General features: G+C 52.7%; 1 protein-coding gene across 4 annotated transcripts in view; it reads right to left on the reverse strand.

Moving 5' to 3' along the window:
- Positions 1-14,582, reverse strand: part of LOC116430705 (transcription factor hamlet) — a 63,764-nt gene that overhangs the window by 16,645 nt on the left and 32,537 nt on the right. For 3 of the 4 annotated variants that reach the window (XM_076372359.1, XM_076372360.1, XM_076372358.1), the window contains exons 2-3: positions 11,022-11,396; positions 10,458-10,654 (exon numbers count right to left, since the gene is read on the reverse strand). In XM_076372359.1, the coding sequence (XP_076228474.1) occupies positions 10,458-10,654; positions 11,022-11,396 (572 nt within the window). Of the gene's footprint in view, positions 1-10,457; positions 10,655-11,021; positions 11,397-14,088; positions 14,166-14,582 lie in introns of those variants that run through there. The other variant, XM_076372361.1, reaches the window with a different exon arrangement.

The following is a 14,582-nucleotide window of genomic DNA, read 5'->3' on the forward strand; positions in this document are numbered from 1 at the left end:
TTCGCGCAGGTTGATTCAAAGGGGAAACTATTAAATTTCCACGAACCGAGGATGGTAATAAATGGTGCAGGAGAGAACGCTCGGACCCTGCTGCGTTCCGCCACGGTTCTTTGACGCTTTTCGAAAGGAGGCTCGTGGCCGAGGCTGTGAAACCCCGGGAACTTCCACCGCTTTGTCGGCGCGCGGAGACATGTGCTAACAATTCGTAGGACAGATTTGTCTAACCGTGGATCTCGTTCGCCGCCATAATCGAGGAGCTGGCCGAGGGACCGGGACTTCTCCCGTTGCAAGCGGAACGAGCATTAACGACGGGATTCTTTGAAACACGAAAATAGTCCGGAACCTCTCTGCCAGGATCCTCGGAGGCTCGTCCATTCTTCGTCGAGTGGCGGGGGATTAATTAAAGAACGCGCATTATCTGGCCGCAACGTCCGCGGACAGCGGCGCGGAAAAAGGAATCGGCGAGGGAACAGAGGACTGGGGGCAACAAACGCGGCCGGGGCGGAAACAAACGAGGAGGAACGGCTGGGAAGAGTGGAACGAGCGAGGAACGAGTGGGTGGCAGGCGGGAAACTCGGCGGCGTCGACGCGCGACGCGCGACACGCGAATAAATTATAATTGCATGATTCCTTGAGCCTCTTTGCCGGTTACGGCGCAGCACGCGCCGCCGCGAAATTGCTAAAATTGGCAGAAATGCGCGACCATTTTAATTACACCCGCGGTTTTCGCACTGATTTCTCTCTATGAAAACGTTCAGCCATCTCCCGGCGCGGTCCTGGAAAATCGACGCTTTTGCTTAGGTGGGTTAGGAGCCGGTGATGATAATTGAACGACGAACGCGGCTGACTTTAACGCGTTTGCTACCGGCGCCACACATTTCTGACGGCCCCGATTTCGCGTGCTTCGCACGGCAAACCCAAAGTTCATTTCGCGCGAACACTTGGAACTCAGAATTCGTGAGACTATACTTTAGAGATCGACGGTTGTTGATCGACGTTGCGTTTAGCGGAATATCATCGTTATGGAATGCGAGGAATTAGTGAAGCTTCTTTCACAAAATTTGCTATTCTGCGTAGAGATCGCCGATAGAAAATCCTACGGAACTGGGACGCTCCTAATTTGTCTGTCCGCGCGAAGAAAGGTTCCCGGGGATGTGGAAAAGGGACGAGACGCGACGATCTGCAGGACACACGGCGGTCAGGAGGAATCCTCTTCTCGTGGTACGCGCGGCATGAGGCCTGCAGGACGGTCCCGTCGCACAAAACACGCGATCTCTTCCTTTCCCATTGTAACCTCACACCTTCGACAAAAACGAGTCGACGAAAGATCGTTCCACGTCGGTTGGGTTTTACCGAAAATACCCCACGAGAATGGAGAAGGACGTTAAGGGCAGACAGCGCGCGGCAGATCCTCCTGGGCCCTCCTGAATGGACCCTCATAATCGGCGAGGTTCCACGTCGTTTTCGACAATTCGAGGGATCAACCACCACAGCGAACGATCGTGATCTGTGCTGTCGAACGACAACATTTCTATCCGGCTAGTGGGGCGAACGGGTCGTCACTCGGAACGTGTCCATTCACAAATTAAGACACCGCTCGGAACTACCTGGATCTTCCCTTCGATCTTAGAAAACCCTGAATGGCGCCTCGGCTCGGTAGGAAATTATCTGAACCGCGAGTGGATCGTTAACATATGCCTTATTAACCCTTTGCACCCGAATGATGAGTCTCACCGCTTGATTCGATATAGTAGATTTATAAAATTTTATATATATATATTGAAATAAAATAGCTTCGTTTCTTGAATCATGTTTTCTCATTAGTCAGTGTCACAGTTACCTATATCTCATCGGAAAGTGTTGAATTGTAGCAAAAAAATTCTTATCACGCGAAGAGTTAGAAATCGAATTGCGAAAGGAATCGTAAGACTCGGGGCTGAAGTATTACTCGCGCGCGCGGAAACTATGCCATTGCGACAAGGCGAAGATATCGCGAGAATAATTTATTAAATAAAAAGGGGATTGAAGGAGATCGTTTTTGAAACAGAAATTGGGTAATTGAATTCAGTTGAAGGTCGAAAGTGAATATATACACGAGGAACGGGACGGAACGGGGAAGAGTTAAACGGGCGGGAGAATAAATGAGCGGCATTCATTGTCCACGGCTAACTTATGGCGGAATGAGGGGGAGAGGGCGAGGCTTGTCCGAGCAGGGACGAAAGTTATGAATAAAACGGATCGATAACGTATGATAGTCCCGTGATGGCCGACGCAAAAATGCTTTTAGCCGACACAGCGTGTCCTCCCCGGCCGGAAAAACCCATCTCCCCCGTCTTCTTCGCCGTCGGCGACCCAGAGGCATCGCTGTGTTTCGCCCGAAGCTCGTTAAATAATTTCTCAATCGAATCCTAATCGAACCCGAGACATTCTCGCGAATTCCTAGCTCACGGTACCACGAATGATCAACGCTATCGACGAGAGGTCCCCGCAAGTTCCTCGTAACAATCAACACGTAGCGATCATAGCGGGGTGAAAGGGCGGCGTTATTATCGCCGTGTGACGCAACAATGGCGTATCGAATTCCATTTTCGTGCCCCCCTCGATCCGGAGAGGAGGCCCGTAAACACGCTCCGCGCGCCCCGTCGAATTTCCCAGAGTTTCCAGAAATTCGCCGGGCGTCCCGCGGGCTCGGGGGAGAACGAAACGGTCAATTATCATCCCCTAAATAACAGGAGTGTTTACGATTCCGTGCGTCGTATAACGCGAACGCGATCCCCCGACCGAACGCGACGTTAACCCTGGCGACATCTTTGCTTAATTCCCCGGCAGTTTAAAGCTGAACCCGGAGGAGAGAGCCGTAGACGATTCCCGACGACTGACGGGAACCGTTCCGCTGGGTCTTAGTCGCTCCTTAATTAATTTCTGCGACGAGTCTGCTTCTCCGCGGCCATTGCCGCGCTCGTCAGTCTCCGGGAATGGCGGCCCGTTCATCCACGAATTTCAGCGATCGGTTCATTCCTGCCGTCGCGAGGAGCGGCGTACGAAGGTTAATTGCATTCTTGATAACGAATCGAGCACGCGCGGCCCGTAAATCAAAGCTGCTATTACGAAAACGTTCGGGATATCGGTGTTTAATCGGCGGAATGAAACGAAGACAATCGACTTTTTCAGCCGGCCAGATGAAACAACGAGCGATAAGAATTCACCTGGAGCAACGTTGTCGCAGGCAGCAGCCTGGGATCGCGCAATTCTCCCCCGATTCATGTTCCCCGGGGATCGGATACATATTTTCTCATACTTGACCCACTTGACTCGTAGCAGGAAAGTAATGCAAGTAATGACGAAGCAAACGGTGCCCTCCGACCCGTGTCTAACGCGAAACAGATGCCACCCCCGACTACGAACCTCTTTCGGCCCCGTCCAGCGTTTCTAAGGGAAGCTACCCTCGGCGTATCTAGCGGTATAAATTATATCCGTAGTCGCGTCACTGGCAGCCCCTTATATGATCGATCATTAGAGAGGCCGGTCTGCCAGAAAATTTGCCAAAATCGGCTGATTCGTTTCTCCTCGAGCTGCCGGAGGAGAGAGCCGGAGACCGACCGTCTGCACCGGGAGCCACGGTTTTCTTTCTCCGTTCGGCACGTCGGCCGAGAATAATGACGTTTCCTCGTTTGACGAATGATCGGTCCGCTTCTGAAAATTAACGCCGTTCCCCAGAGCGGCAGAGCCTTTCCTTCCCGGGAAATGCTCGTCTCCTCGCGAAACAGTCCGATATTGCTCGGGGCCGTGCGAAGCTTCGATTTCTCCACGGTTCAATTGCTCGGCTAGATGTTCGTGATTAGGGAGCCGGGCCGTGCGTTACTCGGCTCCGGTTGTTTCTCCACGCAAGTGCATCCCGATTCATGAATCCCTGCAGAACACAGGGGACAATTAAGTCGACGTCGGAAACCGCGTAGCTCAGGCTTACCGGCGGCGTCGTGATTAATGCAGACCAATAGCGGAAGGCACACACGAAACGCCTCCAGGCGGCACTGTATTCCTGTGTATATTGAACTTGGGCTACCTCCCTGAACCTGACCAGATTAGTTCGGTCATTGTGGCGGAACCTGCATGCCCCGGCAGTGTGCACACGATCCGTCAACTGTGCGCGCTCCGACCAAATGCTGCCAATCCAGCCTTGAATTCTTCAATGATTCCGCTCGTTAATCCGGGAAATCTCGAGACAATTTCGAGAGACTCTCGGTCGATTCGACGAGATCGCAATTCCAAGGGCAGAAATCATCGAGCCGGTCGTACATCTCCACGCGTCGAAGCTTCGCCACGGATTTCTTCGCTGCCCCTTATTTTTTCCACAGCGGAGGGAAACAATGTCTGCCGTTGATTGCTCGTCGATCCCGACCGCGCTTGAGTTTACCTTTTGAATGCGTTGCGCAGCCCTGGATCGCGTCCCCGACGAATATTACGAATAACGACGCTCGTATTTAATGATAGGTTCATTAACCGTGCGGCCGTTGAATTGTTTCCAAAGGAAACCGCCGCGTTTCATTGAACGCCCTGCCCAGGAAATTGAACGTGTTCCGTTCCGCGGGCAACGTTGAAGCTGAAAGGGCGACAAAAAGTCCGGGCGAAGCCAATTTTCGAAAATCCGATCGAATTCGAATAGCTCGCTCGCGCCGGTCGTCTTTCGATTAACGAACGGAACTCTTCGTTAACTGCGCGGTTACCGCGTCAAACGGCCCGATATTGTTTCCCCGTTAAAGGGCGCGAAACCGGGGCCACCCTCGGTGATCAGATTCGCCGGGAAGATTTGGAAATTTCCCGGGCGCGGAGGGGGAGAGCCGGGTAATCGCGCGAAGGTCTCGAAGCCAGCCGCGCGCGTCCCTTTTCCCTCAAAGAGTAACAGTTCCGCAGATCCGAGACAATTGGCGGCACATCAAAGGCGGCGATTGTTTCCCGTAAATTATAACCGGGAGAGCACTTGCTCGACTTCTCGTTATGAGTTGGCGAACAAGTTCAATTAAGTTCACACCGGCGAAGACGAGGAACGGCTTCCTACACACGCGGAGGCCCTATCCGGCGTCTGTGCCGTCGCCGACCCCCGTGGAACTGCCGGAACGACGGAGACGGCGGCCGAGGGAGCGAGGGGGAAGGAGGGAAGGCGGCGAAGGGGTCGGAGAAGCGGAGTGTGGCGGTGACAATGAGAAAACAGGGAGGCAATGCGTTTATTATCAACTGGCAAAGTTTCTGAACCGCCCCTTACGAGCCGGGCGTTTCGAATTCGAGATACCGGCCGTGTGTCTCGGCGATTCCACGGGTAGAATAAAAAACCACTTAACGAAGGAGCTCGGGGAAATTTGGTAAACTCTCGGACAACGAACGAAATATCGCTCGTGTCTCGTGTTCCGAGAGGACGGTGGTAGTAAATCGTGAGGCGGGTCGAAGGTTCGAGGGACCGTCGTGTAAGCGGCGATGTCTTTCGAAGACGATGATCCCAAGGACTCGTCTCCATTGTACGGGACAGCCGGGTCAGCCTGACGACCGGGCAACACGTGTCTGTTATGTCTATTATCGACAGATAGTGGGGTAACGAGCGGACGAGATTTATCACCCTCCGTTGCCACCCCAGAGAAACGAGAAGCCGAAGGCAGGATGGGGTGGTGAAGCGAGAGGAGCAGGGTTTACAGCTGGTTTGACGGAAAGAAAGCCCGGTTAAAGCCTTACAGTTGAATCTCGTTCCATCGTCGGATCCGGCAATGTACACGGAGAAATTTATTGGACCGCGCGGACACGTGCTACGGAGATTCGCCGATATCCGAGGGAAAACGCGGCGAGCGATTCGCAACGGATCGCTCCTGAACTTTCTCTGATTTTCTAAAGTCACGAAGAAGGATATCGAAGGGGTTGAACGCGAAGGGGAGGCGCGAGGAAACTCGTTGGCAGTGAATTTAAATGTCAAAATATACACGTTAACGATTCGGTGCGTACAAAGCTGTGTCATAGGTTCATTAGCATAATAGGAGAAGGTGCACGGCCGCGAACGAGCCTGACCAAACCCGTCAATCAAAAACCCGGTCCCCGAGAAAAGGGCTAGTTAGCCAGTGACCCCTTGCATTCCCGTCTTTGCGAAGGATAACGTATGCATGCCTCCGGTGCATACCGAACGGAAATTTTCTTGCGTTATTATGCTGCAACGATCCCGGCTTCCTCTCGTTTCTGTCGTTGCGTTGGCTGCTTCGTAGCGTTCGATCTTTCGTTCAATGAACAATTAATCATCGATTCTACTTACTTCTACCGCGAAATAATAAGCGACGCATTAAACGAGAGAAGATGGAAGTACCAAATATCGAAGAGTAACGCCAGACAATTCCAATTCCACGGCAAGGCAGAGAAATATTTTGGTTAATAGGAGGGGTGCGAGACTAGGCGGCTGAGTCACCCCGTTGACCGGTGGATTCGCACAGATGACCAGGGGATCCTTGACATCCCGACACGTCCCCGACCGTACGGCGGGCCGCACAATGCCGGATATTCCCCGCGTCACTTGATTGTCACTTGTTTCCTGCCGATTCTCCTTCCGCCGGCGGAACAACGTTTTCCTTAGCCGATTCTTTCTCGGGTTACAAAATTCAAATGCGACGGGAATCGCCGGCCCGCCGTAACCCTACGCCTTGAGAAACCGAAGGTCAGCCCGCAACGCCTTTTCCATTGGCGACGATTCGCGAAACGTCGCGAAATACGCACGCGCAACGAGCGGGGACAGACGGAAAGGCGTACGTTGCAGCGACTCACGCGACGAGCCCCCTATCCAGTTAATGTAAGAACCGGGGGGTTGAATATCGAGGAGGAAGAGAAGGTGGAGAACCGTGGGGCAGAGAGGGACGGAGGGAGAGAAGGGAAGCACGGTAGGCATAATGTGGCTCATTGTCGAATCACTTCCGGGGCTTGACCTCCAGCAACGCCCCAAGGACCAGTTCACCTGGACAATGTCCACGAATAATAGGGCACCGGTGTTATGCATTGTACGGCCAGAACGACGGACATGTCGATTGTCTATAGAATACAAGCTTCCAGATCGAGCAAGAATTTAATAATATCCACAATGCGACTGCCGGCCACCACCTACGTACCCCGGGATCCTTGTCCAAGGATCTCGCGAGCGGTAGGCGTGCAAAGGAGGCCACCCCATTGTGGACACATTGTTATTTCAATGAAGATCGTCTCGGGGAAACTCGAGAAGGGTGCCGTAATACGCTCATTGACGACGATTAAGCGGCCGGCGCGCAGTAACCTTTTCAAATTGAGACTCTTTTGGTGCGTAGATGTTCTAAGTAAATAACGATTAAGCTGATTCTTTACTTTTTGCAACTTGATTGTAAAGAAATATAAGAGAAAGGCGAAGGTAAAGAAGTCAAAGAACAAAACTGGCTGATAACGCGTTGAGCAGCGTGTTCAAAGAGAAAGTTTTAGGGCGGAGGGATGAAAAAGACCGCGTCGTGTACGGGACTCTTTCACCGGCACGATTCGTCTCATTATGGACAGTGGGGTGGCTCTCGTGCGGTTTACGCGAGGACACGCTCCGTCGAGAGTCGCCATTTATATGATTTGTCAGCGACATACGCCGCTAATGGGCGCAGCTTTCCAGCCGATTTCACGAAAAAGTGGTCCGCACGATCAGCGAGGCGCGTGCGCCCGCTTCAATATGAAAAACAACCGATCTTCCGCCGCTCCTTCTTTCTCTCTGTCCCCCCGCCTCGATGATCGCTCGAAAAAGCCAGCCGGCGCGCTCGCCACTCGTCCGAGAGACGCGGAAAGGGGCCGTCAGCGATCACGCGGAAGAATCGGCGATCCTTCCGATATGCCGATGAGCGAACAGACCGAGAGAAGAGGGCAATCTCGGGGGAGTGGCAATTTCCCAGCGCGAAACTGTACAGAACCCTCTTGTCCCGTATGGAAATCGGAATCGAAGGTATCGGAACGAAATCGGAGAATCATCGAAATGTTAGAGAATCGTCGATATATCAGAGAAATATTATTGCCAAAGTTATTTTTGATATTTATTGGATCGAAGTCGTGGGGTAGTGGAAGAGAAAGGCAACCGACGCGATAAACGCGACGAGATTGATCATTTGAGGCGGGTTCTCGAGATCATTCGGCAAATTGGAGCCCTATATCCTCGACACGAGGGTCGCACGGACGAGCGAGCTAAGCCTAAGATTGGTTTAGTCGCCACGGAGGCACGCCGCGAGTCGGCGGCGGGTCTGCGGATCACGCGTCACCGAGCAAAACGCAACCGGAAAGAGAGGATCCCTCCCTTTCCCGGCTTCCTCCCGGTTTTCAGCTCTCCACCCCTATGGGAGGAATCGAAAAACGAGGCTCGGCCAGCGCGGCAGGTGGGGTACCAAGCGATACCTCGAACTCGACCACCCTTCGGCACGTCGGCATCCGAACTTTCCCCTTCGTTCCGCTTCAGGTGTGTACGCGGCGAATAAGTGTCCACGGGATACGGGGAAAATGTTAAGGGATATTTTTCCTACTAACCCTCTTTCCGCAAGATTCCGTTCACGGCATGCGCGTTGCGATTTCATAGTATCCTCGTTCTTTCGCACTGGATACGGGAGAAACACGGGATATTCGATATACGCGATGAGTAATACCGGATTTTCTTGATAACGAATAATATCGGTAATTCGGTGTCGATCCCGCCGCATTCCCCCTTTGATCCCGTGACGCGAGCAACGCGTCCGTTTCCCCGGGAATGTGAGAAAAGGATTAGGATTAGGGGACAGCGTGCGAATCGAGCGAAAGGGATCCCTCCTAGATTTCTCCAATTTCAGAAAAGGAGCGCGACGGTTGGTCTAGTTACCAACACTGTGATGTAAATCGCGGTTTCTGCTTCCTCGGGTGAGCAATAATATTTCCCCCCTTCGATCGAAACGTACCCCGTACGTGTTTTTTCGAGAAAAAAACGAGGACAAACGTTTCTTCGGTGTCACGGGTCGATCCGACGACGGATATTCGGAACACGGTGAGAATTCACTGCTGGAGATCTCTGCCGCGATGTTTTCTCCGGTGGCGCGCTCTCGCGCGTTTACACGCGTGGGGTTGATAGATCGGCCCGACGAAACGAAGGGGTAGTTTGGCTTTAATCGATCCTGTAATCGCCGGCCCGACAGTTGGCCCCGGCTGCCTTTTTGTCGGCAGTTAGATGGATGGCGCCATTTACATTTTGTCAGTGCGACATGCGCTAACGTAACATAACGCCGCCGCTATCATATCTATCACACCCCCTGGACCGGTGCGCGGCGGCCAGTCGCCGGCTCGCTGCCATAATATCTCGTTTTATAATGGGCGGCGTTTTTCGCGCGTCGAAGCTGCCTCGACGGAACGGTATAATGAGAGGGAATTTTATAAATCGCCTGCATTACTGCTGATTTTATTATAGTTGCGATTTCGATCGATTTTCGGGACATATGGATCTCGCAGTCGAGGGCGAGACATTTTCTCCGAACACCGATTTCACGGACTGTTTCTCCGATTTTGACTCCGTCCACGGATTTCACGGTCGACTTGAGAACTCACGAATGCGGACGTTTCCCCGGGCTCGAAGGAATTTCTAGAACTGGAACGTGAAAGAAGAGGTAGAGACAGAGGGAGAGAGAGAACTGTCCGAGGTAAGCCAATTGACAGATCTGTCAACATGGATGACACCTTCGACGAACGAGCCGGCCAGGTGTCCGTCGAAGCGAGGAGACGATCCTGTCTGTCCGTTTCCCTCTCTGTCTCTTTCCCGCTTCACCTCTATCGCACCGTTTCCCGTCTTCGGCATCTGCCGGATAATACCGGGGATTATAGCAGGAGGATAGCAAGCCCAGTGACACTGGTTTCGGGCGAAGCATGCCTACGTCGGATCCCCGAGCCATAAACAGATCGATCATCTTTCAAACGGTTCCACGAGAGAGCGAACCCCGTGCGAGATGATATCGCATGCGAATCCTCGGTTTTGCGGGAAACCCTAAACTCCCGTAACTCACGAGACCCAATAGGTGAAAGATATTCGATGTACATCCGTCGCGGCGATGTAGATTGAAAATTAGAACCTAATCCCTTCGAAACCAATCGCAATCGTTTACTTTCCTAACGATACTCTTTCCTTATCACACGAAGACTCGTAGTCTACAAAGAATAGTTTCTTCGATTCAATTCTCCCATGACTGTCTCGAAGCGTGTTTAGTTCAACGTCCAACTTCACGAATATATCTCGACGACAGCCACAGATATATCGAGGAACAGTTACGCCCGCGAATTTCACCGATAATTTTCCCGAACAGTCTCCGAAACGGTCTCGACCGGGCATCGATAACCCGCTCGCTTCGTTTACCTACGTTCACCTGCCTCGAAGTCTCGGATAACGTCCGGAAGGCAGGCGATAAGCGTGCAAGGCAAGAAATGCGACTCACCTCCCACGCGTAGCGGGGGTTGAAAGGCTCGCTCGCCCATTTCCCGAGGAACGGGCCGAACCTCGCGCCCCGTGGAATGTCCTTCCGCGCTCGAACCTGAGGGCCGCCGGGCGACGAGCCTCCCACCTCGACCTCCGGCACAGGTGACACCCACTCGTGGTTCGATTGCTCCTTCTGCTCCTGCTTCACCGCGTCCTCTGCGAAAAACACCCCCACAGTAGTGGCACGGCCGACGAATTGCGCCCCGCCGCGAACGAAACCAATTAGAATACGATATCCGGGGAAATAATCCCCCTTTCGCCACGTCGCAATTTAGGAAATTAAATCCTCTCGATAACCGGCTCGCACTGATCGACGATAACCTACTATTCTAATCCCGACAATTAAGCGGCCGCGACAATTTACACCGTAATTCGTAACATTAAGAGCCGCGCCGCTGACCCAGTATTCTAATTTACGCGATTAGCCGGCCGGCGACGTGGCTAGTGCTTCGAGGGGCAATTTTCTTTAAAAAAAACAGCAGACCAAGAAAGTCGAAGGAACCAAGAAAAATCCGCTACTCACGGAACGAGTCCCTGTACGCGTCCCGGGATCTCGAGTACTCCTTTCTGTCGTTCTTGTCGCTGTAGTCCCAGGATTTCTCGTCGTCCCTGCTCGACGGCGGTCTGTGCTGATCTTTCTCGTAACTCTGTTGCTTGTCCATGGCCGGCGAGTAGCCTCGTTGATAAGCCGGCCTCGATTGCGGGTTGTAATCCTGCGGCACATCGTGGGCGCTGGTCGCGTGGAGAGCTTTCAAGTCCCTGTAGACAGGATTGCTGCCGGTGGTGCTGTTGCCGCCGCCGCGGATCGACCCGTTTTCCTCCATTTCCGCGTTTTCGACGGGACCGGTGCCACCGCCGACCGGCGTGCCGGACGTCGACTCGCCTTCGTCGCTGCTTCCTGGAACAAGAGCAGGTCGCTGGTGAGAGAGCTTGCCGACAAATCGACTGAGATCAAGCACGGGGAACGCTAATAAGGATTAACCAGTTGCGGTCGCCAAGTGTTTCGCAGTTTTAGTTGTTTTATTTGATTAGAGTTCAACGTGGAATTTTGATAATGTATTAAGGATACCTAGAATTGTATCCGTGCGTAATATAATGGTGATACTACGGGTTGCATTGAGCAACGCACTATTATTGTATCTGCGCATGATATAATTACGAGTTACGAATAGTTGCAGTAGCAATCGATGAAATGCCTCAAACTGTTCGCGAAGCGAATTCGTGCTGCGATGTTTAAAATTGAAAGGGGTGAGTGAGTAATTTAATTTCAAATAGCGAGAGACAGACACGTGCTTTTTCTAGAATTCGGTATTCTGATGTTTAGCTCGGCCTTTGCTAAAAAGAGTTTCGCAATTTTTTCAAATTCTCGTCGGCAAAGGGTTAAAGGGCGGTCGTCCGCTCACAGGGCGCCCCACTCCTCGCCTTTCCTCTTTCGCGGCTGATCATCGGCCGACCGAAAGGTCAGACCACCCACATCCGACGAGATGCATTCGCGGCGAGGGGAACGGTACGGAGATTACGTCGCAGGTGAAAATTCAATTTAACCCGGGGAGATTTGCGTGCGCTCCATGGCTCGGCGGAACGCGATGAAACGGGATCGGGGAGAATGTTTTTGAAACGCTACCCTCGTTCGCTGGTCGTTCGCGGAGGAAACGGTGCTGGATCTTTCCTCCTCGTAACGAAGCGGATTTCGAATCCGTCCGAAGCGGTCTCGAATGGAAATATCCGAGAGAGAACGAAGAGCAAACTCGGTGGAGATGCGTCTTCGAAGTGGTCCTCCACTGTTTTCACAGATATCGAAGACAAGAGGAGGAACACGAGGGAAACGTGACGGGGAGAGAAACGGCGAGCCTGTTTGTCAAGACCCCCGCTGCTTTCCCCCGACGAAATCCTAGGCACACAAGGACAAGTGGCGATCGAAGAACACTATCTCCTCGGAACCGTCGGTCGGTTTTCACAGTCACAGCGCGATGCGACACCCGAGCCAAGGATGTTTGACGCGATAAGCCGAGAATTTTATTGCCCCCTCCATCTCGAACGTCGGTTTTTCGGGCCTCGTGGAACAGATTGCGACGCAACTGCACGCCGAAACCTCCAGGCCTCGAGGACACAGTTCCCCAGGTTCGAGATCGGAAATCCAAGCGTCTCGTCGGAGACTCTTCGAATTTAATTCTCAGCGGCGAAGGCAGATGGCCGATTCCTCTGAATCTGGATTTATTTATATAACTCCGACCGGATACGACGGGCCCTTCTAATACTGGACTTATCTTCGAATCGAAAGATATCCCGCCGTTGTATCGGCTATCTAAAAACAAACTACGAAGTTTACGTCCGCGGAGTGACACGGCGGGACCTGCGACGATCCGGGTCCTCTGCAAACAGGGTAAGCTCCCCGTGAATCGGCTAGGCTGAGCAAATTGCCGACAAGCTCGCAGGTGTATCCGGGAAAGAGGAAGAGGAGGCAAGAGCTGGCCCCTGAATGCTCTCCGTTCGCGTCGTGGATCTTTTACGACGCTCCGCGACCGGGAACGGGCCCCGAAGAATCGACGGAACGAAATGTTGCAGCCCGCAATCGGGACGGGGATATCTGCGTCGCGAGGCGGGCCGGTGCAATAAACCGTTAAAATTATCAATTTTCACGGGGCCCGCTTCAATTCCATTCTAATCGAGAAAGCAAACACCTGACGGATTAAGGATCCGCCGAGTTATGTGGCCGCGAGAGCCAGTCGTAAAAGGAAACGGTGATCCCGCGGGCCGGGCTAATCGACACGGAGCGCGGAGACAGACGATAATACGGATGCCGGGGCGTGAGCGCGTTGCTCCGGGGAGAACGACGCCTCCCGGCGATATCGGCGAGCCGTTGCGAATCGAAATCGTCCGACCCCGTTCGGGAATAATCGTAAAGATGCGATTTCGATGGGGCGGCGGGGCAATCGCCGATCGAAAGCGTTCCTTCCACTCGACGGACGGATATCCGGGCGCCGATCGATTAAACAAACACGATCTCCGCGCGTTCTCCGTGGAAGCGATCCGAAGATGGTTTCGGGAAGAGGGCTCCCCGCCGGGTAAGAAGCTCGAGAATCCTCTTGTGCGAGCAGTCGATACGATACAACAACAATATTTGGAAAACTCTCGACGCCAGGGGTCTTTGACTCCTGTGGGACACGAGTGCCCGACCGCTTTTCTCCCTTGACAGAGCCACGAGTACTTGTTGAACCATACGCGCGATATTATCCCCGATGATAGCGGCTCGAGAGGCTTCCACCGCGATTAGAGGCGGAGTGCCGCTTAGAGAATCAGAGTTCCTCGTGGGAAGACTCGTGACTCCCACTTTTTTGCCCCGCGGACCCTTTCGCTCTTGGGTAAACAGGTTTCCTCGATTAACCCTTCGCCGTCGAGGATTTCTGGAAGTGTTTTGCGTGGGAGGTTAAATTGGATATCGGCCTGACGATTATTGGATAATAAGGAAACCGTGTACCGATCTATCAGCGTCTGCACGATGAAATTCTTTGAAATTCTGTCCTCGAATACGGTCCAACCGTATTGTGCTTCGTCGCTGCGGATTTGCGAAAAGGATCACGTATACACACCGAACGCTGTTTCTCCTTCGTATTCGCGTTATCTCGCTGGGAAACGGTTTAATTCCGGGATTCGGAATTAACGGATGTCTCCTTAGAATATTAATTCAGCTGACTGCGCGTACTCGAGTGCGAATTTAACGAACGGCACGTTACGGCCACGCGAAATCGGGGAACTGAAAGATATTCTCGAACGAGTTCCGGAAAAGATAATTAAACAAATTGGCGTAACTAACGACGGGGTGTCGGAAGAGCGATTACACCGTGCAGCGTGTTCACACGCGTGTAGACCGCACTGCCGTAACCGCAAAGGACATCCTGGCGATACGAGGATCCTGATGGAACGTGTTGAGCCCATTAGCTCCTATCATTTAACCAGAACTAGTCGGTTGACCAATGTAACTGCTCTTCGTGGCGGTTTCAAATTAAATTCAAATAAAAAAGAGTCTCTCGAAGAATCCGTACAGACAATTCAAACTAGCAATTCGACGCTCCTCATTCATCGT

Source organism: Nomia melanderi, chromosome 11, assembly GCF_051020985.1.
Source record: "Nomia melanderi isolate GNS246 chromosome 11, iyNomMela1, whole genome shotgun sequence".
Taxonomy (NCBI): Eukaryota; Metazoa; Arthropoda; class Insecta; order Hymenoptera; family Halictidae; genus Nomia; species Nomia melanderi.